Raw genomic sequence first — 26,106 nt, forward strand, 5'->3', positions numbered from 1 at the left:
TATTATCTCTCAGTGACTCCAGATCAAATGTGCTCTGTTAATAGACTTTGAAGCCAGAAAGGACCGTTCCGATAATCTAGTCTGACATCCTGCATAATAGATCATAGGACAGAATTTTTATTACTTCTGTAAGAGATTAGCCAGGATTTTCATTTGCATACAAAGCAGGAGGTTTCCACTAGACCACCAACCCATTGCAAGGTTACACATAAAAAGATTTTTTTTCCTCCTCGGGCCAGCCCCACAAACTTCAATCTGAGATTAAACTGGTCTCTTTCTTTCTTGTGTATCTTCACTAATAATAAAAATTCTGTAGAGCAGATGCTACCCAATTGCACCTCTACAACCTCATTGCTTGGCTAGATGATGTAAAGTGAGGGGAAAATATGAAGATAGTGGAGTTACCCAAGTATATCTGGGCAACAGGGGGCTGCAGAAAGACTTGTGGAGGCTTCTCCTGCCATTGGGCTGCAGAAGCTTTGATGTCCTGGGGAGGATGTTTCCTTTGCACTTCACACCCCAATTAAATCTATTCAGAGACCCGCCTAATTACTTGGGCTAGGTTCTGGATTTGTCCATCATTGCAGATTAAAGTGGCTTAGAATTTAGTCTATCAATTGAGGACACTCTTCCCTGTGCAGTAACTCCTGATGATTACCAGCCCCCTGGCTTTAAGGAAGACTGCAGCCCAGATAACTTGTTGTTTGATGGAGACCCTGTCAACCTGAAAGTTGGGTCCATATCCACTGGGTTTCATATCCTGAAAGTAAGATTGACAACTGAGAGCAAGAGGATGAGGACTTTGGGAAGCAGCCTGATCCAGGAGAATGGCCCTACTGAGATCTCTCATCAAGGGTTAGATTGTGACGAAGAAGAGAGTAGTACCAAGGTAAGGAAATGGCTCCAAGTCACCAGCAGTTACTGTGGAGAGTGGGCTTTGCCTTTATTGTCTCCCCTGAAAAGAGAGACATTTTCTATGAATTCCAGCTTTAACCTGTTCTCGCTTAGCAGTATTCTGAGGTAGGGCAGCAGTGCTGTAGTGGCATGAGCAGGGTGCTAGAAGTCAGTAGACCTAAAGTTTTTTTTCCAACATTGCACTGACTCACTGGGCAAGCCACATCCTCTCTCTGTATCTCATTCTCCCCATCTGCAAAATGAGGCTAATGACACCCACCCACCCTTGTGAAGAGCTTTAAGATCTATGGATGAAAAACTGTACAGCTGCTGGTGGTGCTAAAACTCTTGTTTTGGACATCATAATAATGTCTCTAGTCTTGCCTCATTGAAATCAATGGTACAACTCCTAGGATTTCACACTGGCAATGTAGGAAGGAAGGCAGAATGATGGGGAAACTAGGTTACATATCTGTAATTTATGGTCTCTGAATGTGACTTCTCCATAGACCCATCCTGGTTCTTCTTGTCCATTGGGTCTATGTGTGGATCAGTGTTTTAAAATTTTCTCCAGTAGTACAGTGACCTAACGTTGACTTGTAAGTTGTATCAGGTTTTTGTTCTGAGTGCACAATCTGAGAATGAGAATCTGTTGAGGAGATCAACTCAGGGAGCTAATTGTTTTTAGCCAAATAATCTAGCTTTTCTGGATTGTCTTCACCCTCTTCTGTAAACAGATTGAAAAATGCTTTTTTTAAAATCTGTCGGATCTGAGTCTCCATTACCCTGAACTTTGTGGCATCATTTCCATCAGTGCAAAGTGAACATTAAAATGCTATCATATCAGAATTGTCTCATGTACCTTTTCTGGCATTAAATTACCTCTCCTGAGCCCAATGCCAGTGGGACTGCATGATCATAACTGAGAATAGATTTTGGCCTGGTTCTCGTTAAAGTCTCTATTTCTTCCACTGACCTCCCGTTTCTTTAGAATTTGAAAAACCTTAATTCCTTGGGTAAATAACATAATTTTCTTCTCCATCTCATTATTGTGGCTAGAGCACTCAACTGGGATTCAGGAGACTTGCTGTTCGATGCCCAGCTCTGCCATTGGATTGCTGGGTAATCTGAGGTTCAACAAGGACAAGTGCAGAGTCCTGCACGTAGAACGGAAGAATCCCATGCACTGCTACAGACTAGGGACCGAGTGGCTAGGCAGCAGTTCTGCAGAAAAGGACCTAGGGGTTACAGTGGACAAGAAGCTGGATATGAGTCAACAGTGTGCCCTTGTTGCCAAGAAGGCTAACGGTATTTTGGGCTGTATAAGTAGGGACATTGCCAGTAGATCGAGAGACGTGATCATTCCCCTCTATTCGACATTGGTGAGGCCTCATCTGGAGTACTATGTCCCAGGGCTGCCCACAGGGGGGTGGGGCAAGTGGGGCAATTTGCCCCGGGCCCCACAGTGTCCCCAACGAGAATATAGTATTCTATAGTATTGCAACTTTTTTTTATGGAAGGGGCCCCCAAAATTGCTTTGCCCCAGACCCCCTGAATCCTCTGGGCAGCCCTGCTATGTTCAGTTTTGGACCCCACACTACAAGAAGGATGTGGAAAAATTGGAAAGAGTCCAGCGGAGGGCAACAAAAATGATTAGGGGGCTGGAGCTCATGACTTATGAGGAGAGGCTGAGGGAACTGGGATTGTTTAGTCTGCAGAAGAGAAGAAGGAGGGGGGATTTTATAGCTGCTTTCAACTACCTGAAAGGGGGTTCCAAAGAGGATGGATTTAGACTGTTCTCAGTGGTACCAGAAAACAGAAGAAGGAGTAATGGTCTCAAGTTGCAGTGGGGGAGGTTTAAGTTGGATATTAGGAAAAACCTTTTCACTAGGAGGGTGGTGAAGCACTGGAATGGGTTACCTAGGGAGGTGGTGGAATCTCCTTCCTTAGAGGTTTTTAAGGTCAGGCTTGATAAAGCCCTGGCCGGGATGATTTAGTTGGGAATTGGTCCTGGTTTGAGCAGGGGGTTGGACTAGATACCTCCTGAGGTCCCTTTCAACCCTGATATTCTATGATTCTATTCTATTATTCTAAGTCATTTCAACTCCCTGTGCCTCAGCTTTCTCATTTCTGAAATGGGGATAATGATGATCACTTCTTTTGTTAAGTGCTTTTAGATCTACAAATGTAAAGTGCAATATAAAGGCTAGGTGATGGTGGTGATTTTAAAAAGTGTTCTCTTCTTTGGATTTCCCAGCGTGTCCTTACTTCTCCCATGTCTGTCTTCTAGATCATGAGATTTTCTGGGAGAGACTCTCTCCACATTAGTGTCTTGTACAGCTCAGACCTAACCATGTCACAAACATTATTGTTATTATTTGTATTCTGGTAGCACTTAGAAGCCTCAAACATAGAGCAGGGACCCACAGTGCTAGTTGCTAAACAAACACCTAAGAAGCGACAGTCCCTGCCCCAAAGAGTCTACAGTCCAAATACAACGGCTTGTCTACACAGGGCTATTGGCCAACATAGCTATAACGGAATAATTATTCCACGGTAACTATTCTGGAATAACTCCCTGTATGGTTACTGGATTCTGAAATAAAAGTGACTTTATTCTGGAATAGTTGTTCCGCTTCCAAAGGCCTAAAACAAGAGAGACTCCAATGTGTACCAATAATGACCTTTTCAAAGTTATGAAGCCTCATGTCAAATCAAAATGTGAATTTCTGCCTCTTATCTCTCTGACACATCTATCTGAAGTTTTATTCTGTGTGTGTACCTCTCTAGATGCCTGAGCCAAAGCCCATTGAAGTCAATGAAAAGAGTCCCAACGATTGGTGGATTTTGGATTAGGCCCTATCTATCTGTATTACATGGTATTAGTGGGATTTGTAGAACAACAAATTTGTCTGCAAATGACAGAGTAAGTTTGAGCCAGTCTAGAGGGTCACTTGCCATGGGAGATCTCAGCTCAGAGAATATCACATGAATCTGATTACTAGGGTATGTTCCAGGGATTATGTTGTGAACCTGGTGAGCTACGTATTAGTAGGTTAGGAAGTTAAAGGGATTATGTGTAGGAAATGGAGGCCTAAAACCCTAATATCTGTAATGACTGGAGAGTGTAGGACTTGGTTCCTGCCTTGCCAAGGTGAAAGGCCTCCCATATATGCCCTGTATTTGGCAGTGTCCAAACTTGGACCTTCAGACCTTCCCACTGAAAGAGTCGGGAAGAGGAAATAGAAGAAATACATTATTTAGCTTTGCAGTTCTCAAACTGTGGGTCGTGACCCCATTTTAATGGGGTTGCCAGGACTGGCTTATACTTGCTGGTGCCCAAGTCGCACTACCCAGGGCCGAAGCTCAAAGCCCAAGGGTTTCAGCTCTGTATGGCAGGGCTCAGGTTACAGGCCCCCTGACTGGGGCTGAAGTCCTTTGTCTTTGGCCCCCTCCCCCCCACGGAGTGGCGGGGCTCAGGTTGGCTCAGGCTTTGGTCCTCCCTCCTGGGGTTATGTAGTAATTTTTGTTGTCATGGGCATTGCAGTACAATGAAGTTTGAGAACCCCTGATCTAGCGGCTGTAAACTCTGTGCCTGCATGCATCTAGAGGAGCTGCCTGAAAACCTGCCAATGAGTTAAATAAAGATGGTGGAGACTGTATTCCACTAGCTCTGTCTGATACAAACCCACAATCCTCCTACCCCAGTATGGGAACCATCCCCATTATATTGTACCCAGCCTTTTAAGAGAAATGTACAAATTGTGGTGCCTCTCCATCACTTGGCATCATTCAGCGAGATGGTGTGCTCCCATAACCAATAACTAACCATGGAAAATGGGGAGCCATAGAGGTCAGATTTTTCAAAAGAGCTCAGCATGTTGGTGTCACAGTTTTCTGGGTTAACTGCACCTTTGTCCCTCACCCACCTACCCACCCCTGGTCTTTTTCGAGGGCACCAGCTTTAGGTTTTAGGCTTCCCAGTCATCACCTCTCCTTGGGGAGAGACCTGCCACTCTCTCCCTTCAGATGGGGGTTTGGGCTTGCAGTCCCTCTGCACCTCGCTGTGGTTTTTCCAGCAGGTCTGACTGGGGTCCAGCACCTGTGGTTTACTCGTTCTTTAGGGACCATAACAGTGCTCACCAACCAGCTTTCACAAAGCAAACTGCATTTATTCTTACGGTAAAAGCATTACAGAGAAAACATATAAAAAACAATAAAAGAACCTACATGCATTCTAAAAGCTTATCAGAGGTCACCCCCAGCTCCAACACAGGGCTCTGGTTTGTGTCAGTCTTTCAAACCCTAGGGTGAGTTTGCCCCTTTGGTTACGTTTGTCAGGTTTTAGATCAGGAACCAGACCCACCTGGACAATTCAGCAGTTTATTTATACAGCTCAGGCCTTTGATCTCTAAGAACAGGTAGTCACCAGTCAATGGCTCTGTCATAGCTGCTTCCCCACTCTGAACTTTAGGGTACAGATGTGGGGGCCTGCATGAAAACTTCTAAGCTTAACTACCAGCTTAGATCTGGTCCGCTGCCACCACTCCCAAAATGCTAATTCCCTTCCCTGGGTAGCCTTGAGAGACTCTTCACCAATTCCCTGGTGAATACAGATCCAAACCCCTTGGATCTTAAAACAAGGAGAAATTAACCATCCCCCTCCTTCCTCCCACCAACTCCTAGTGGATCAAGATCCAACTCCCTTGGATCTAAAAACAAGGAAAATCAATCAGGTTCTTAAAAAGAAGGCTTTTAATTAAAGAAAAAGGTAAAAATCATCTCTGTAAAATCAGGATGGAAAATAACTTTACAGGGTAGTCAAATTTAAAGAGCCCAGAGGACCCCCCTCTAGCCTTAGGTTCAAAGTTACAGCAAACAGAGGTAAACACCCTAGTAAAAGGTACATTTACAAGTTGAGAAAACAAAGATAAGCTAACACGCCTTGCCTGGCTGTTTACTTACAAGTTTGAAATATGAGAGACTTGTTCAGAAAGATTTGGAGAACCTGGATTGATGTCTGGTCCCTCTCAGTCCCAAGAGCAAACAACCCCCAAAACAAAGAGCACAAACAAAAGCCTTCCCCGCCCCAAGATTTGAAAGTATCTTGTCCCCTTATTGGTCCTTTGGGTCAGGTGTCAGCCAGGTTACCTGAGCTTCTTAACCCTTTACAGGGAAAAGGATTTTGGAGTCTCTGGCCAGGAGGGATTTTATAGTACTGTACACAGGAGAGCTGTTACCCTTCCCTTTATAGGTTTCAGAGTAGCAGCCGTGTTAGTCTGTATCCCTTTATAGTTATGACAGGCTCTCTTCTCAGGTCGTAGCTTCAAAAGGCTGAGTTTTTGCATAAATGTGGTTGTGGAATTTGCACTAACCATTCCCCATGGATTCCCAGGAAACTCAACAGCTTATTGTCCCAAAAGTCCATGCCCATCCGGCACATTTCAGCATCACTGTTTGAACTCTTTACACTTCCCAGGTCTCAAATCTGTCACAGTTCAGTGTACATTGATCTGAAAATCTGCCCGTGAACGTCACAGTGGGAGGTGCTGGCAGCTGAGCAATTTTGAAAATCTGGCCCCAGCTTTTGGTGCTGACCTCTTAAAAATCTGGCCCTGACCTCTTTTGAAAATCTTCTCTTTGTTACATTTCCACGCAGGGCATGTAGTTGAGGGTGGGTAAGTGGGATTGGAAAAGCACTGAAAGCATTTAAATTCAGAATGAGTGATCTGCAATCAGGGTGGATTTGATTTAAATCGTGATTTAAATCATTAGTCAGGAAGACTCGATTTAATTGTGGATTTCTACATAAAAGTGCATTCCTGTTGGTTGTTATAACCTTAATACATGTTCTTCACAACTCAGAGATAGATGTAGGTTTCATTTTTAGAAGGTACACACTTTACATTTTTAAAGTGATTTATTTTGAAAATGTTTTGGATTAGTTTTACAGCTATATCAGAAAATGAATAATTGTTTGGTTGTTTCATTTACCAAAGGTAATTGAAGCAGATATTTATGAAGTCATTGGAAGATGAACTATCTCCAGTTCAACAGGTTAATCATTAATATTTGGAGGATTTTCTTGCCATGCTGTATTAGAAGGAGACTGTCACCAGACAGACATTTAAATTGTTTTATTTAACTAAAACAACAATGTTATTGTGACGCTCTGTACCTCGGGGGAACACCCTACACCCCCAGGTTCATCTTTTTAAAATGATTGTGTGGTATCCAATGCAAAGTTTGTCATGTTGGGTGTCTTCGGAAGGCTCATAATGCGCTGAGCATGGTTGTTATAGTGATGTTATAATAATTGTTACAGTAATGTTATAGTAAGGTTATAATTTCATGTATATAATTATGAGGCTGAAAATGTATCCTCATGGCTTAAAGCAAGCCCATGCAAAAACTCCCCAAGAACAGAGAGGCAGTTCACACCTCATCAGGGCATGGATGGGACAAACCCAGCTCAGCCTCACAGGAACAATGGACACTGGCTTAGGCAGCAACAAAATAATCTGTTAGACCCTTGAGGGAGTCACCCCCTTCCTTTGGGCAGTTTGGGACTGCGATGAGGTAATGCTCACCTGACTCTGAAGCGGGGTGGGGGGGACAAAGCCAAGAGGAAAGAAAGGACATGATAAAAGGGAGAGACTTTGCCATGCTCTCTCTCTCTCCCACCTACATCTACAGACACCACCACCACCAAGCAATGCTGATCAAAGGGGAGAGCCTGACTGAAAAGTAACCAGCCAGCCTGTGGTGAGAAGCATCTAAGTTTTTAAGGACATTGAAAGTGTTAAGATGAGCTTAGAATGCGTTTTGCTTTTATTTCATTTGACCAAATCTGACTTGTTATGCTTTGAATTATAATCACTTAAATCTACCTTTATAGTTAATAAATCTGTTTGTTTATTCTACCTGAAGCACTGCATTTGGTTTGCAGTGTGTCAGAGACTCCGCTTGGGAGAACAAGCCTGGTATATATCAATTTCTTTGTTAAATTGACAAAATTATATAAGCTTGCAGCATCCAGCAGGCATAACTGGGCACTGCAAGACGGAGGTTCCTATGGTTGTGTCTGGGACCGGAGATATTGGCTAGTCTCATTCACCTGCAAGTAGCTGGCATGAACAACCCAGGAGTGAGGTTCTCACAGCAGAGCAGGGTAAGGCTGGCTCCCAGAGTCAAGGATTGGAGAAGCCTAGCAGATCACTGGTCCAGATAACACCAGAGGGGAATGTCACAGTTATGTATTCTGTTTTTTTTTCTTCAATAGCAAACATATAATATTTTAACAAAATGAGCATATGAAATTTTTTTTTTAAACAAAAATTAAATCGACTATGTCAGCCAGGTCAACATGAGAAACTTAAAATATCGGCTTCAGCAGCTAACTGAGTTGTCTTCACCTTCATTTTCCTGTTTGTTCATAATCTGGAAAAGAAAAACAAGCTTTCCTGCTTTTTCAGGTCCCAAACGATTTCTCAATTTGGAATGAATTAGTCCAAAGGAAGAAAATATTCTTTCTACACCGGCAGAAGAAGCTACTACTGTTAAAAGTGAGATTATCATTTCAACAGTCTCTGACCCTGGTATCAAGTATTGAGAATACTTGCAAGAAAATGAGCTGGAGATAGTACTTATCCCGTGCGTTTTTTTAATGCTTGTAATTTAACTCTGTCATTGCATATTTCTCTTTTTAAGATCTCACCCAGTTCCTTCCAAATTTCAACAGCATCAGCAATAAAACAGCTATTTCCCTGCCTTTTGTTCAAGGCCACAGAAATAGGCTTCAGGATTCTCAACATGTGTTCAACATTCCTCTTAAGCCCAATGTTGAGAACTTTGGTTGTGACAGTGCCATCTATTTTTTCACGATTTTGTTCATAAACTGTCATCAGATTAGACCAGTTCTTGATATAGTGCTCAAAAAGTCCACTACTGAGTTCCATCACACGTCTTCTGGGAGAGTTAGCTTGGTTCCTCCCAGTTTTTTTCAGAGCAGCTGCTGCAAAGTAGTTGTTGTGGAAGTATTTTGCAATTTCAACAACATTAGCCTTTATTTCTGGAACACTGAAGTCTTTGGCTAGGAGGTGCATCAAATGAGCACTGCAACCATATATTATTAGCTTGGAACTCTCTTCACTCGCTTCCAAATAATTTCTTCTCATCTTGGATACATTTGCAGCATCGTCTGTGACCAAGCTGCTTACTAGACATTTGCATTTTTTTTCAGTTTGTTAGAGCTTTTACTGCTACTTCTTGTAAGTATTCTGTTGTGTGCGCATTTCCTGATGTATCAATTGTTTCTGTAAGGAAGACATTCCCTTCTTCTGTTGTCACACAAGCACATACAACAGGATCATTGTGGACATTGCTCCACTCATCAAGACTCAGGTTAAAAATTTTACCCTTTAGACCTTTTGCACACTGCTCAATTTCTCTTTCATACACTTTATCCAGCAATTTGCCTGCGACATCTGCTCTGTTGGGTGGACTGTATCCTGGTCTTAATGACTGAACCATGTTAATGAAGTGTGGGTTCTCAATCATACGGAAAGGAGAGTTCATTGCATAAACAAACCAGGCAATTTTTTCATCAATTACCTCCTTTTGTAATCTGCTGGTTCTTATCACAAACTTATCTATAGTTGTTTTTGGATGATGGAGATTTTTTTTTCTTTTTGCTACAGGTGATATACTGTGACTATGTGACATACATGGTGTGACTGAAACACTATCTTTGGCAGATAACTCTGAAACTATAGAAAATGATGGTGATCTTGAAGGTGGATAGTCTTCAGAATCCTGTATGTTGAGGATGGATTCTCCTAAACAAAATAAGTCAATGCAGTTATTTAATTATTATTACCATACTGCTCATTTAGTGTTACTCATTGCATTCACTGACACTCAATACTACTTTAAAGTTAAAATTGTAAAAGGAAGATCTGCCTATTTCAGCTATTTATTTTTGATCACAACTACATCTAAAATGATAATACCAAAGAGTAACAGCTCTATTTTTTGCTCAAACATGAGAATTCAAGAATAGTCCAGAAGGAAGACAGGCTGTCCTTAAGAAAGAAGTATGAAATAAAAAAGTTTACCAATCTGAAGATCCTGCTTGTTCAGACATGTTCCTTTCATCATCTTCAATGCAGCTTCCTCCTGAGAAGGAACACTTCTCCTGATGTTGTTTCATTTGGGCAACCAGACCTTGCATTTCTTTGTTGCACTGTTTGCATTTTGCACGCATGCCTGTCTTACCCACAGGTAGAGGAACTTCATTAAAATATTCCCAAACTGGGTTTCTTTTATGGCCTGCTGCCATTATAGGTTTTCCCTCGTAGTGAGAGAATGGCATGGTAGATCTCAAATCAATGAAGGCTACACTCAGAGAGACCTCAAGACTTCTGGAATATATTGCTCAAACAGTTTCACTTTTGTTTCTACTACCTGTCCCTCCCTTCTCACATTTATCTCCAGACTTCTTTTCCTTGTCCAGATCTATTCCGCCCCCAACAATCTTCTATTCATTGAACTTTTTGAAACTTTGCACTTTTGGGGCATGGCTATACTTGCAGATGTAGAGTGCTGTGAGTTAAACCCCCTTCATAGAGTGCAGTAGGGAAAGCGCTGCAGTCTGTCCACACTGACAGCTTCAAGCGCACTGGCATGGCCACATTTGCGGCACTTGCAGCGGCATTGGGAGTGGTGCATTATGGGCAGCTATCCCAGCATGCAAGTGACTGCAACGTGCTTTTCAAATAGGGGGCTGGGGTGGAGTGTGACAAGGAGTGTGTTGTGTGTATGTGGGGGGAGAGAGAGTGGGTTTTTGGGGTGCTGAGAGTGTGTCAGCATGCTGTCTTGTAAGTTCAGACCCCCCTCCCCTCCTGCCTCTCTCTCACTCACTCAAAGCAAACAGTAAATGTTTACTTTTTCTTGGCGCTGATAAGCAGCCAGCTTCTCCGAAACAGAGCTTTGAAAGGGCTTTCCCGCATTCCTGCAGCTGATTTCACAACAGTGACAAGAGTGGTAACTTGACTTAAGGGGATTATGGGACGTTTCCAGAGGCTGATCATAGCGCAGTAATGCAACACCTCATTCACACTGGTGCTGCGGCGCTCCAGGGGGGCGCAGCAAACGTTATTCCTCTCGCCAAGGTGGAGTACCAGCAGTGCTGTAGCTGTGGAGTCAGAGCGCTCTACGTGCCTTGCCAGTGTGGAAAGGGAGTGAGCTAGTGCACCCGGGTCTCCTTTATTGCACTGTAACTCGCAAGTGTAGCCAAGGCCTTAGAGAGAGGTAAGGGATTGACTGTGTACACAAATTTGCAGAGGGACAATAGGGTTGAGGTCTGTTATTTTTCTCCTCTATATATTATTTATTTAAAAACATTTTTGCTGTTAACAAGCATGTTGTCTCTGGAAACACAAATCCACAGTTTGAGAACTGTAAAACTAAGCATCTCTGATGGTATCTTCTAGACTGAGCACTGAGTCCCATTGGGTAGATAGAAAGATTAACCCAAATAATCTATACAGAAGCCCCTGGAATCCCATCAAATGGTGTCCCTAATCCATGAACTATTGGAACTCATTTACAAAACTTTTCTTAAACATTACATGAATATATTGTCTCATACTATAGAATTAGAATTTATAATCCTTATTTCATGATGCGATATCTTTGAGCTATAATGTATCTTAATTAAAACTATCTTTAGATAGGTTTTTCCCTCAAAAACCATTTTATCAAAAAAATCTGATTTTTTTTATTTATTTTTTTAAAACCATTGATTTTTATCCTCTCTGTCTTCAATCTGAGTAGTTCTTGTGGGTAAGATTTTATTTTTTAGTGCTTGTCTATATGGAGACTTAGTGCATGGCAAGATGGGGCATAAATCTACAGTGCCCTAAGCTTGCTGTGCACTAACTGGCCATGTGGACCCTGCTACTGCACATTAAAAGCTCTGTAGTGCACTCTGTGATGTACTGTTTCAGAGTGTACTGTGCAACTTTTAATCCCTGGCAAGCTAGTGTGCTGTAGATTTACACCATGGCTTGATGTGCGCAAAGTCTCTGTATGGACAAGCCCTTAGGCATTGTGTTTTCTGTCAGGCTATTAAGGGAATGTACCATTTTCTTCACAGAACAACCCTCTGCCCATCATAGTAGAGTCAAGTAAAAATAGGAAGGGCGAAACTGATGCAGATCCAGGCTGCAAAAATGAAGCATCTTTTCTTAACCCTCAAAACACAGGTAAAGGTCCTGCTTTAAAATCAAAAGGCTCCTGAACAACTGCATTAATGACACAATACATGTGTTTCATCAACTGACCTGCCCCGGGTGAGCAGAATCTTTCCAGGATGGCTTAACATTGTAGAATCATGAAATGAAGAACTGAAAATGACCTGAAGAGGTCATCTAGTTCAACCCCTCCCCCACCCACCCTGTGTTGAGGCAGGATTAAGTAAACCCATCCCTGACAGGCAGGGCTGGTGCAACCACTAGGCGAACTAGGCGGCCGCCTAGGGCGCCAAGTGGTTGGGGGCGCCAAAAAGCGCGCTCAGGGGAGGTGGTGGAGTGGAGGTGAGCTGGGGCAGGGGGATGCAGGGAGGGCTGTCTGCAGCAAGTAATGGGGGGGAGGGAGCGTGCAGGGGAACTGCTCCCTGCCCCAGCTCACTTCTGCTCCGCCTTCTCCCCTGAGTGCACCGCTCCCACTCTAATTCTCCTCCCCTCCCAGGCTTGCCGCGCCAAACAGCTGATTGGTGCAGCAAGCCTGGGAGACAGGAGAAGTGGAGCGGTGCCGGCGTGCTCAGGGGAGAAGGCGGAGCGGAGGGGGGGGGGGGGGGGGGGCGGCCGCGGGGGGGGCTGCCCGGGTGGGGGGGGGGCAGGGAGCTGCCGCAGGGGGCGGTCCCCAGACGGAGGGGAGGCTAGGGAGCTGCCGCGGGTGGGCTCCCCGGTTCTTCTCCATGGGCCCTGTCCCTGCTCCTCCCCGCCCCCACTCCCCTGAAGACTGCAGCCAGGCCCGACCCTGCACTCACCGCATGGTAAGTGGAGTGACCCGGCCCCAGCCTGCTCTGCTCCCCTGGCTCCCAGCCGCGAGTGCTGGGGGGGTGGTTCTCCCCTTCCTCCTCCCCCCAAGCCTGGGAGCCAGGGGAGCAGAGCAGGCTGGGGCCCCAGGCCTCCGCGGAGGGGAGCGGGGGGCTGGCCCCAGGCCTCCATGGGGGGCTGGCTACTTCCTGCGGGAAATGGAGTGACCCGGCCCCAGCCTGCTCTGCTCCCCTGGCTTCCTGGGGCCGAGTCACTCCACTTCCTGCAGGAAGTGGCCAGCCCCACGCCCCCCACGGCCGCCTGGGACCAGCGCTCCCCCCCGTGGAGGCCTGGGGCGGGGCCCCACACAGCCCCCCTGCGGAGGCCTGGGGCCAGCCCCCCCTCTCCCCCGTGGAGGTCTACGGGGGGGCTGTATAGGGCACCAAAGTAGCTAGGGACGGCCCTAGCTCCCTGGGCCGGAGGGGGGGCGCAAGGTGAAAGTTTCGCCTAGGGTGCGAAATATCCTTGCACTGGCCCTGCTTGATTGGGGTTGGCTAAACTGCTCTTAAAAAGCAAATTGGGTTGGATTCATTAAGAGGATAACAGTGGGCCTTGACGTGGACGTTTAGTTTGTAAAATGTTAACAGTAAATGCAATTCTTATCACTTTGTCCTCCACTTCTGCATCTCAGTAAATTGTTCTAATACATAGAAAATAGATATTTCATCAATATTGAATTGTATTATCTACTTTTATAACGATCCTATTGTCCTCTGGATAGCTACAGTCAGACATTACAAATCCCACCTATATGTTAAAACTGAACAAATTCACCACATTGTCCCTCTCATAATCCAACTTCTGATACTGTAAATTTATAGGTTTCGGAGTAGCAGCCATGTTAGTCTGTATCCGCAAAAAGAACAGGAGTACTTGTGGCACCTCAGAGACTAAAACATTTATTTGAGCACGAAAGCTTATGCTCAAATAAATTTGTTAGTCTTTAAGGTGCCACAAGTACTCCTGTTCTTTTTGTAAATTTATACATGACTTTCCAAGCTCTCAAATATAGCTTGTGAAATGACACCACTTAGTGGGCCATTCAGTAAATAGTATTTTAGTCAATTAAAAATATTGAGTTTTAGTATAAATTTCTGGATAAATTTCTGTAAGTAATTTGCTGCACATTGAGATGAGAATATACCACAGAGTGTTTGTTTCTGAGAATGAAATGTCAGCACTGTCTGAAAACAAAGTGTAACTTCAAAGCCACCATGAGATTTTGATCTATCAAATCCAGTCACGCTGCTGGATGCTGTCTTTAAAGTAGACTTAGGGCTTGGCTACACTGGCACTTTACAGCGCTGCAACTTTCTCGCTTGGGGTGTGAAAAAACACCCCCCTGAGTGCAGCAAGTTACAGCACTGTAAAGTGCCATTGTAAACAGTGCCCCAGCGCTGTAAGCTAATCCCCTCGTGGAGGTGGAGTACCTGCAGCGCGCTGGCGCGCAACCACAGTCGCACTTCAAAGCACGGAGCGCTCCCGCGGCAGCTTAGAAGTTTTGAGTGTAGCCATGGCCACAGCTGATATTATAATGTTTACATTTTAGGTAAAAAAGAACTCATGGGAGTGAAGGGGACAGAGAGAGTACCCTGCACTAAGGCTTCTCAGCAGGTGAGCATCACTGTGGCTTGCTTGTGGTTCGCACTAAGAAACTCCCAGAGAACTGGAATTCACTGCCATGTCCTTTTATTTTGTCTATGAGCTTACTAGGATTTTTTTTAAAAAAGAATGAAACATAAATATGATTAAGAATATCAACAATTTTATTAAATAGGATAGAAGTTTGTAAAGGATATAAACTCATGGCCCAGGGCATAAACCCTGACTGATGGGGCTTACAAAGACAAGGTAGGTAAGGTAACATCTTTTATTGGACAAACTTCTGTTAGTGAAAGAGACAAGTGTTCGAGCTATCCAGCGCTCTTCTTCAGGTCTGGGAAAGACATGACTACAACAACACTGCATACAACAATGAAAGAAACTTCGTATTGGCAGTTTATTCCATAACTGTCTGCTACAAGAGTTTTTGCACATTTCTCTGAAGCATCCAGTAGTGGCCATTGTGGTGAAAGGATACCAGACTGGATGGGTCATTGGCCTAACCTGGCTTCATTCCCTCTGGGCATCGTGGAGCAGCATTCCTCAATGAATGTATGCAACACCACAAGTGGTGTTTGGGGATTATTTAGATCTACTGGTCAAAATTGGATCTCCCATCCCCATCCCAAGAGGAAGTTCATGGACCACAGGCTCTGTTGGTTCTTTGTCTTTAGGTAACAGGTTTGTCAAAGCACTGCAGAAAACTTCTTTACAAAGCCCATTTATTTGAATGTTGACCAGGAGCCTAGAATTTGATTTTATACATCACATTTCATACTTGGGGATCTGTGCACTGGTCTCCATTGAAAAATCAATATTCACTCACCAGGATGTCTAAGAAACTAGTATTTTCCTGTGCAATGCCTCAGATACCATGGGACGAACACGATTGGTAAACTAGTGCCAGCCACTGAACAATCTGTCTCCAAACAACTTAGGGCTTGATCCTGCCCCCATTAAAGTCAATGGAAAAACTCCCATTGACTTGAATGGTGCAGGACTAAGCCCTTACACAGTGAGTTAGTTTGAGTGATGAAAGAAGTGCTCCACGAGCATATTCGCATGATAATAGACCATGGGAGTCTATCTTTCACCCACACAGCAAGTGGAGACCTCAGCTTAACATATCATGCAAAGGGTGGCACCTCTAGCTACCCCCTAGTACTCCACTGTGGTGTCAGCATTGGATAGGAGTCTAAACACTGTTGTGGGAATTTGAACCCATGACTCTCTAACTCAGAGATAAGAATGTGCTACCAAGTGAGCTTTGCCTTTCAGCAGCTAAACTATCCCTGTCTGAAACAGTTGCCATCCGTTTGTCTCTCAAAGATGAAGATCTGTGCCCAGATTGATCTTTATCAAACTTTAACCACATCTTTCTCTGAAGTACAGCCTCCAGTTTCCTTCTGATTGTTGTTTATTTCATCATCAGTGTGAAAACAGGAGCCTTTTTTTTTTTTTTGGTAACTCATTTTGTCCCACTGAATCATGCTCTGACATCCTTCGTGGGACATCATGTTCTGTTCATAGCATCAGACACATACCTCATGCACTGTGATGAACTTCAGTCGGCACGCAATGGTGTTGGCGATTGTGAAGGTGGTGCTCGGAACCACAATGTTGGTGATTGAAAAAACGGAGGAGTCGTTCTACCCATTGAACACCTCTAAAGAATATTCACCCCTCAAATCCATCGGCAATGCACTGATCTGCTTGACAAGGGTTTCTTCACTTTATTGACTCTTTAGTACCATTTTTATTGGCAAAAAATTCAGCATGGAAGATTAAAAGTTGGCTGATTTTTTGTTTTTAGGTCAATTTAGGGGGAAATGAAATCAGGTCACTAGTCAGAAGCAGCAGATCATCCTGATAAAGCCATTACTAATTTGAATTAATCTTATTTTCCATACCAAAGGAACTTTCTTAATTTGTGAGTAGAAAGGAGGCAAACCAAATGACCAGTATAGATTCCACTTGAATCAGGAAGCCTGAGCACTGAGTGAAGTTTGTGGGTTAAGTATTGCCAGATGTGGTCAAGTGTAGGTGATATGAGCAGAAGCAATCATTTTATCAGACATAATGATTGGTGAGTGAATGAAGGCATCCTGTTTTGTAGACAGCTTCGTAGAATTAGTACAGTCTCTTATTACAGAATTTTTTTTTTTTATAATCAGGTAAATGTTTTCAGATGAGTTTTTGTAGAAGAAATCCTGAGGTCTTTATTGTGGTTATACTCCGATGACCTGATTCTCATTTACATTAATACCCCTTTAAACTGCTCTGAGAATGCAAAGAGGCCTATAAATGTAATGTACACCTACTTTAAGGACACTGCCAGAATGGTGTAGATGGGGCTTTAGTTTAAACCAGGCCCATAAATGTGACCGTAAACATGGCATTCTAGGATTCCTGATTTCCCTCACTGACTGTGGATCAAATTTTACAAGTTAAAAGTTGAGACCAAGATTTTCAAAAGTGACTGATGTGACTCTAGAAACCTCAATATTTGGGTGTCCAACTTGAGACAGCTTGTAAGGACTAGGTATTCAAAAAGTTCTGAGCACCCACCCTTAGACTAAGCCTCTTTAAAATATCACAAGTCGAGCACCCAAAAATAGAGGTTCCCAAAATCACCAGTTGCTTTTAAAAATCTTGGCCAGAGTTCTGGTTTTTTTTTTTAACTGCCAGTCCTACAAACTCACCCTGGGATCTGAGTCAAGCTGCTTCATTCTGTCTGTCTTGTGCATCATCAAGTCAAAAGCTTGTGCAATTGAAAAATGGACATTCAAATACAAGTACCAATGTGCAATTGAGCTACCCTATTAAGGCTTAAATTGGGCTCATAAAAAGCAAGTGAGAAATACTGAAAGCTGAGTTCATTGATCTGTAGATGAGCTTCAAGTAGGGATGGACTCCAGCTCCCTCTCCCAAAGCTGTGTAGGGAAAGCAGGATTAGAAAGTATTGAAGTCTTATTTTTGTCCATAAGGTCAGCAGATGTGACTTGGGGGAGATATACAGGGTGCAGATCTGTTGAAGAAAAGGCCATTGTTATTGGTGTTTTATTTTATTTATTATTTGAATTACCATAATGTCTAGGAGCCCCAGTTGTTGACCAGGACCCCATGTTGCTAGGTGCTGTACAAACTGTGACAAAGTTCCTCCTCTATCTTGGTGGGTCCTGCACTTATTGGCGGATTTTCTTCCCTCAGAGATTCACCATGTGGGTTGGGGAACAGCCCACAGACCTTCCCCTCTGGAAGAACCCACAGTCCAGGTCAATTGGGAGGTTTGGAGGGAACCCAGGCCCACCCTCTACTCCGGGTTCCAGCCCATGGCCCTGTGGACTGCAGCTGTCTATAGTGCCTCCTGTAACAGCTGCATGACAGCTACAACTCCCTGGGCTACTTCCCCATGGCCTCCTCCAAACACCTTCCTTATTCTCATCACAGGACCTTCCTCCTGATGTCTGATAACGCTTGTGCTCCTCAGTCCTCCAGCAGCACACCCTCTCACTCTCAGCTCCTTGCGCCTCTTGTTCCCAGCTCCCCATACTCGCACCACACACTGAAGTGAGCTCCTTTCAAAACCCAGGTGCCCTGATTAGCCTGCCTTAATTGATTCTAGCAGCTTCTTCTTAATTGGCTCCAGGTGTCCTAATTAGCCTGCCTGCCTTAACTGATTCTAGCAGGTTCCTGATTACTCTGGTGCAGCCCCTGCTCTGGTCACTCAGGGAACAGAAAACTACTCATCCAGTGACCAGTATATTTGCCCTCTACCAGATTCCTGTACCCCACTGGTCTGGGTCTGTCACATATCCCTCCCCCTGCTCAACGCCAAGTGGTTGGGCAATTTGGGACACCAGACAGTGCACACGTGACAAGCCATCGGCGTTGCCATGACGGCTCCCTGCTCTGTGTTGCACATGGAACTGGAAAGGTTGGAGGGATAAGAACCACCTGGTCACCCTTCTGTTCTTCTCCTTGTTCTGCTGCATCCATTGAAGAGGGGCATGGTCGGTCATGAGGATAAATCTGCGCCCGAGCAGGTAGTAGCGCAATGTTTCCATGGCCCATTTTACAGCGAGGCATTCTCTCTCCATCACTGCATATTTTTGTTCCCTTGGAAGGAGTTTCCGACTGAGGTATAGAATTGGTGTTGCTCCTCCCCGACCATCTGTGATAGAACAGCCCCCAACCCTACTTTCGATGCATCCGTCTGCAGAATAAATTCCTTGGTGAAATCAGGGGCTATCAGTATGGGTTACTGCAGAGGGCAGTCCGTAGGTCTGTGAATGCTTCCTCTGCTGCGTCAGACCATCTCACCAGATCAGGTCCACAGGCTTTCACTAGGTCTGTCAGGGGGCTTGCCCTTGTGGCAAAGTGGGGGATAAATCGTCGGTAATACCCCACCACACCTAGGAACGCCCAGACATGTTTCTTGCGACTTGGTCGGGGCCAATTTTGGCTGGCCTCTAACTTGTTCACTTGGGGTTTTACCAGACCTTTTCCCACAATGTAGCCAAGATATTTGGCCTCTAAACCCTACAGTGCACTTGGCAGGGTTTGCTGCCAGCTCGCCTGAAGGTATCGAGGACTGCCTCCACCTTCTTCAGGTGGGTTTCCCAGTCTGGAGTATGAATGACCACATCGTCCAAGTAGGCAGCAGCGTAACTGTTATGCGGGCATAATAGCTTGTCCATGAGGCGCTGGAAGGTAGCTGGGGCCCCATGTAGTCCAAAAGGGAGGACAGTATATTGAAAAAGCCCCTTTGGTGTAGAGAACGCAGTCTTTTCCTTTGCGTCTTCTGCAAGGGGAATCTGACAGTACCCCTTTGTCAAGTCTAGGGTAGTCAAGTACAGGGCATTCCCCAGACGGTCCACTAGCTCATCTATGCGAGGTATGGGGTACGCGTCGAATTGGGATACTTCGTTTAGTTGCCGGAAGTTGTTGCAAAATCTTGTGGTGCCATCAGGTTTGGGCACCAGCACGATTGGGCTGGACCACTGACTGGGATTCTTCGATGATCCCCAACTCCAGCATTTTTTTTTTTTACTTCTGCTTTTATTTCCTCCCTTTTTGCCGCTGGCACCCGATAGGGCCTCATTGTTACTCTGGCCCCAGGGTTCGTGACGATGTGGTGATGTGTCTCGGTTGTTCGACCCGGTTTTGTCAAGAACACATCTTGGTTCTGGAAGATCATCATTCTTGTCTAGTGTTAAATCGGGAGACACTCTCACCTGTTTGGAAGGCTTGTTTTCCTGGGTTAGGTCTTTTTGGACCGTTGTGCATGCCTCTTGTGCATGCCAAGGTTTCAGAAGGTTAACGTGATAAATCTGTTCTTGTTTTCTGCGTCCTGGCTGCCGCACCTTGTAGGTTACTTCCCCCACGGGTTCAACCACCTCATAGGGCCCCTGCCATTGGGCCAGAACCTTGCTTTCTGCCGTGGGTACCAACACCATAACCCGATCCCCGGGTTGGAACAGTCGCACTTTTGCCTGCGATTGTAATGGGTTCGCTGGGCCTCCATGCCTTCTCCAAATATTCCTGTACAATAGGGGTAACCCGGGCTATCCGGTCTCGCATCTGCATTACATGCTCTATTATATTTCTCCCCTCATTGGGTTCCTCTTCCCAGATCTCTTTGGCGATATCTAGTATGCCACAGGGGTGACGCCTGTATAATAACTCGAAGGGGGAAAACCCAGTTGAGTCCTGTGGTACCTCCCGGATAGCGAACATAAGGTAGGGTAGTAGGGTGTCCCAATCCTTCCTGTCCCGACTTACCACCTTCCTTATCATAGCCTTGAGGGTTCAGTTAAACCTTTCTACCAACCCATCAGTCTGCGGATGGTAGACCGAAGTTCTCAGGGTATGTATATGGAACAGCATACAGAGGTCCTTCATTAGCTTCGACATAAATGGGGTTCCTTGGTCAGTTAATATCTCCTTCGGTAGCCCCATTCGGGCAAAGATCCCCACCAGCTCTTTGGCTATAGTTTTAGAGGCCGTGTTCCGCAGGGGGATGGCTTCTGGGTAGCAAGTAGCATAGTCCAAAACAACAAGTATATATTGGTGGCCCCGAGCTGTCTTCTCCAGGGGTCCCACTAGGTCCATGGCTATTTGCTCGAAGGGGACCTCTATGATGGGAAGGGGTACTAAAGGTGTCCTTAAGTGGCACAGTACCTCCGCACTTCTTCATGTACTCCAGGCCAGAAGAACCATCATAAGACTCGTGCCAGGGTCTTCTCTACCCCCAAATGACCCCCAAAAAGATAACTGAGCAAGACTTAATACAGCGTTCTGGTGTTTTTGAGGTACTAGGATCTGCTGTACCTTCTGCCCCTGTACTGGTGCAGCCCGGTATAAGAGATCTTTCTTCATTATGAAGTAAAGTCCTGGTCCCTGGGTTTTTCCTTCCACGGGGACTCCATCTATTTCAGTCACCTCCTTCCTAATGTTGTCATACCTTGGGTCTGCTGCGTGGTCCCGTCCAAAATTTCCTCTCTTGGGGCTAATCTGCCCAAGATCTAGGGGCCCAGTCTCTTTTGCCTCTACTGGTTCAGAAGCATTAGGGTGGGGGTCAGATTCAGGTGCTTCTCCCTCCTGCATGGCCTCCTTTTCAGCTGCGCGGGTCTGCCTACCTACAAGAGCGACCCTCTGGCTTTGGTTCAGTGTTCAGGTTCCCAAGGCCTTAGCTGCCCTTCTTTCCCTTTTTGTCTTTCTACCCTGTCTGGGAGTGGAGAACAAATCTGGGGATATTTCAGAGAAGATTGGGGGTTGACAGTCTGCTGAGGATGCCTCACCAATTTTAGGGTCCCCATCTTTCTCCAATCCCCCTACTGGGAGTAAGTTTCCAAACCCTGGGAAGTGCCTCCCTATGAGCACCGGATATGGGAGTTTAGGGACTACCCCTGCTGCTACCTCAGTAGTGTTCCCTTGGATCTCGATTTTTACTGGGATGGTGGGGTAGTAAATAACTGTCCCATGGACACATGTTATCCCCATACGTTTAGCCTGCAGCAGCTGACTACGCTTCACGAGCTTCCCTGAGGTAAGCATGATAGCACTCCCCGAATCAACCAGTGCCGTGGTCCCTACCCCATTTAGTTTCACTGGTCTGGTATACATATGTGGGGTTAGTGAGACCCACACAAGGTGATTAGGGAGCATGGATCTGCCCAGTTCCCCAGGTTACATTGCATAGGCTTCTCAGCATTGGGACACTGTGCAGCTATGTGTCCCCACTCCCCGCAGGCATAACATCTGTATGGAGCCCTAGGCGTTCCCCAGTCTCTTGGTTTGGGCACTCTAACATCCCGATCCTCTTCTCCCTCAGTGCTCTGACTCTTTGTGGCCTCTGATGGGCCTTCAGCCTCTCTCTTTTTCCACCTGGGCTCTCCTGGTGGCCCAGTCACCCGAACTTTAGGGCTTGGTGCTGCTAGTTTAACCCGGGGTGCCTCTTCCTTAACTGGTCGGGTCAGCTCCCTTGCTGTCCTTCGCCTCTCTACCAGGGCGACAACCTTGTCAGAGGTTCTGGCTTACCCAGGCACGAAGGTCTGGTGGTAGTCCCCTCATGTATCAGTCGATGACCAGAACTGCTAGTATCTCTTCCGGACTCCGGGACTCTGTTTGCGATCACTTTTGTGCAAGATGGATGAGGTCATACAATTGGGACCGCAGGATTTTGTCTTCCTGGTACCTCCAACCGTGATACTGCTGGGCCTGCACTGCTGTCATTACCCCAGGAAGGGGTATCCCTGGCCAGGATCTCTGCTTTCAGCTGAGAGTAGTCTGCTGCAGCCTCTTCAGGCAGATCATGTTAGGCCTTCTGGGCCTCCCCTCACAGGAATGGGGCCAGGATACCAGACCACTGATCTCGAGGCTAGGCCTCCCGTAGGGCTGTCCTCTCAAAGGCTAGAAGGTATGCCTCTACATCATCCTCCCGTGTCATTTTCTGCAGCCAATGGCTGGCCCATATGAGCCACATCTCATCATGGCTGCGATTCAGCTCTGTAAGGGACTTTACCTGGTTTACCAGTTCCCGCAACATAGCAGCCTGGTCCATCAGCAGGCGAGTAGTCTCTTGCTGCAGCCGCACTGCCTCCTCTTGGGCAGCTGCCTGGACACGGGGAGCCTCCTGCTGGGCCGCCAGAGCTTGTATCAGTGCTTGCACTACGTCATCCAGTGTGGTGAAAAAAAATAAACCTTCTCCCTTTTTTTTTTTTCTTTTTTAAAATCACCCTCCTTCTTCCACCGCGCTGTGCACCCCAAGATCCCACTGCTAACACCAGTGTGACAAAGTTCCTCCTCTATCTTGGTGGGTCCTGCGCTTATTGGCAGATTTTCTTCCCTCAGAGATTCACCATGTGGGTTGGGGAACAGCCCAGAGCCTTTCCCTTCTGGAAGAACCCACAGTCCAGGTCAATTGGGAGGTTTGGGGGGGGACCCGGGCCCGCCCTCTACTCTAGGGTCCAGCCTAGGGCCCTATGGACTGCAGCTGTCTATAGTGCCTCCTGTAACAGCTGCATGACAGCTACAACTCCCTGGGCTACTTCCCCATGGCCTCCTCCAAACACCTTCTTTATTCTCACCACAGAACTTTCCTCCTGGCGTCTGATAACACTTGTGCTCCTCAGTTCTCCAGCAGCACACCCTCTCACTCTCAGCTTCTTGCTCCCAGCTCCTCACACTCATACCACAAACTGAAGTGAGCTCCTTTTTAAAACCCAGGTGCACTGATTAGCCTGCCTTAATTGATTCTAGCCGCTTCTTCTTAATTGGCTCCAGGTGTCCTAATTAGCCTGCCTGCCTTAACTGGTTCTAGCAGGTCCCTCTAGTGCATCCCCTGCTCTGGTCACTCAGGGAACAGAAAACTACTCATCCAGTATATTTGCCCTCTACCAGACTCCTGTACCCCACTGGTCTGGGTCTGTCACAAAACACAGAGCAAAAAGATGGGCTTTTCTGACTATAAATACACTTTTTAATAAAGGCCTTAGGGATGGGCTTACAGAAGGACTTTTACACATATTGAATCTAAAGCAGAAGCCCCTTCATTTACTTTTCATACTACTTCTATATTTTTCAATGATCAAACAGGCTTGGATTTAAAGAAGAACTTGCTGCTTCCAACCAAAGCTTCTCTTCCTACTTAATTCTCCAGCGTTTGACAAATGGGACAATATCCTCACCTGGTGTAATTTAGCCTAGTTCCATTGACTTCAATAGAGCTATGCTGATTTACATCAGCTGAGGATCTAGTCCACAATTCTATATTTTGATATCATGCTCCTCTCCACTGCTGTTCTAGTAGGTACCAACCTTTGAGTGGGGTAAGATATAGGGTTTCAACCTAGTGTTTTCATATATGGATACTTGCTAATGGAAATGGGATCTTGCAGTTAAATTAAGATGTGTTGCAGACTGCTCTCTGTGCTGGTGTTTCTTTGAAGTTTTTGATCCATAAAGCATATTGGTGGCAGTATCTTGAGGCAGGAAGATAAAGATATCACGACAGAAACATTTGTGTGTTTGATATTAAATGTTTAACACCTAGTCTTTCTTGAATGGAAGTTCAGAAAGTGCAAGGCTCTGTTTGATTGTTTGTGTCTTTTGTGGAGACTGAATGTTCCATCCTGAAAAATGCTTGGTACTTTCAATTCCAACAGCTTTTAAGAGGATTTCAGCAGATCAGGCCATTAGGGTATGTTTCTGTTGTAGTAAAAAACGTGTGGTACTGAGTCTCACAGGGCTTGGGCTCTGGGGCTAAAAATAGCAATGTAGATATTCAGGCTTGAGCTGGAGCCTGGGTTCTGAGACCCCATGAATAGGGAGGGTCTCAGAGCTTCCAGCCTGAGCCTCAGAGGGGTAGCCGTGTTAGTCTGAATCTGTAAAAAGCAACAGAGGGTCCTGTGGCACCTTTTGAGACTAACAGAAGTATTGGGAGCATAAGCTTTCGTGGGTAAGAACCTCACTTCTTCAGATGCAAGATATTCAGCCTGAGCCTGAATATCTATACTGCAATTTTATAGCCCTGCAGCCTGAAACCCGCAAGCTCGAGTCAGCTGACCCAGGCCAGCCACAGCTGGTCTGCAGGTCTTTTATTGAAGTGTAGGTATACCCTAACTCAGTGGTTCTCAAAATATTTGATTGGGCCCCCCTTCTTTGTGTCTATAGTCATTTACCCCCCAACCTCCAAAAGGACATATACCACCAACCCCCAGCTCTGAAGGCAGAGTGGAACAGCAGCTGCTGGCTGGGCACCCAGCTCTGAAGGCAGCATGTGCCAGCAGCAACACAGAAGTAAGAGTGGCAATGTGAAAAGTGATATTTGTCAGTATCACTTTTCACAACAGACTTAGTGCCCCATTGCCACCCTTACTTCTGCGCTGCTGCTGCCAACCCAGGGAAGCCGGAGCACCCTCGTCTCCCAGTGAGGGATTGAGGGAAGGGGAGGAAAGCCCAAGCCTGGATGGCAGGGCTCCAGCTGTCCCCTTTATCCGCACCTTCCTGGTGTGCATGGTCCTTCTGCACAAGCCCCAGCCACCTGGGACTCACAGCCGGAGCTCTTAAGAAAGAGGGGAAAAAAAGGCACACAGCTGGCATCTCCTTTGACACATTCCCTTTGGAGGCCCACCCCATCCTTTGAAAACCACTGCCCTAACAGTTAGGGCACTGGACAGGGACTCAAGGCCTGGGTGCTGTTCCAGGCCTGCTGTGTGACCTGGGCACGTCGCGTCGGCTCTCTGTGCCACTGTCTCCCGTTCCATGCTTTTTCTGTCTTGTTTATTTATATTGTAAGCTCTGTGAGGCAGAGACTGTCTCTTATTATATATTTGTACAGTGCCTACCACAATGAGACCCTGATCTTTTGCTTCATCCAAGCATCAAGGCCTTAGCAAACTTTTTGCAGGATAGATCAGAGGCACTTACCACTTGGACGGAGATCTCATTAAAAGATGAGTACAAGGTTGCCGTGTGTACATATCCACATGTTTTTCTCTCACACGGCAAGCTGTGCCTGGAGGCCTCAGAGTGGTTCCTAGTGACCTGAGGAGTTTTAGCAAACAGAGTGAAGGCCTAATTTTTTTAAACGTTTAATTCTGCCACCTAGTCCTAAGAAATATTTCAGGTTTCCAGCAGGCAGTGGTTGCTGCTGTTTCTGGGAAGCCTATGCTATCAGTTAAAAGGGGAGTAACAAATCAAATACAAACTTGGGCCACCAAAAATAGGTTAATTTAAAAATTGCACGGTGCCTTTGCAATTTGAAAACTATTCAACTTTTAATTTCAAATTCACTTGTTTCTGATTGGCTGAGGGACTGACCCCTTATTGAAGCCAGTGGGAATGCAGCCTTTGATTGATGGGACAGTATAACAAGGAGCATCAATGTCCATTGGACAGAATGACAGCATCCTGTTAGTGACTAAGGCTGAGCATCTTACAGTCATATCCGTGAAGGCAGATTGTGGTGGGTCCCACTAATACAAATGGGCCTTTGCCTGGATGG

General features: G+C 45.7%; 1 protein-coding gene across 1 annotated transcript in view; it reads left to right on the forward strand.

Annotated features, from left to right (window-relative positions):
• HORMAD2 (HORMA domain containing 2) overlaps window positions 1-26,106 on the forward strand; it is a 56,915-nt gene that overhangs the window by 22,100 nt on the left and 8,709 nt on the right. Inside the window, exons 10-12 of the mRNA XM_034791691.1 lie at window positions 642-889; window positions 12,053-12,161; window positions 14,545-14,609. Coding sequence (XP_034647582.1) covers window positions 642-889; window positions 12,053-12,161; window positions 14,545-14,609 — 422 coding nt within the window. The remainder of the gene's footprint in view (window positions 1-641; window positions 890-12,052; window positions 12,162-14,544; window positions 14,610-26,106) is intronic.

Source organism: Trachemys scripta, chromosome 15 (genome assembly GCF_013100865.1).
Source record: "Trachemys scripta elegans isolate TJP31775 chromosome 15, CAS_Tse_1.0, whole genome shotgun sequence".
In the NCBI taxonomy this organism is placed as follows: Eukaryota; Metazoa; Chordata; order Testudines; family Emydidae; genus Trachemys; species Trachemys scripta.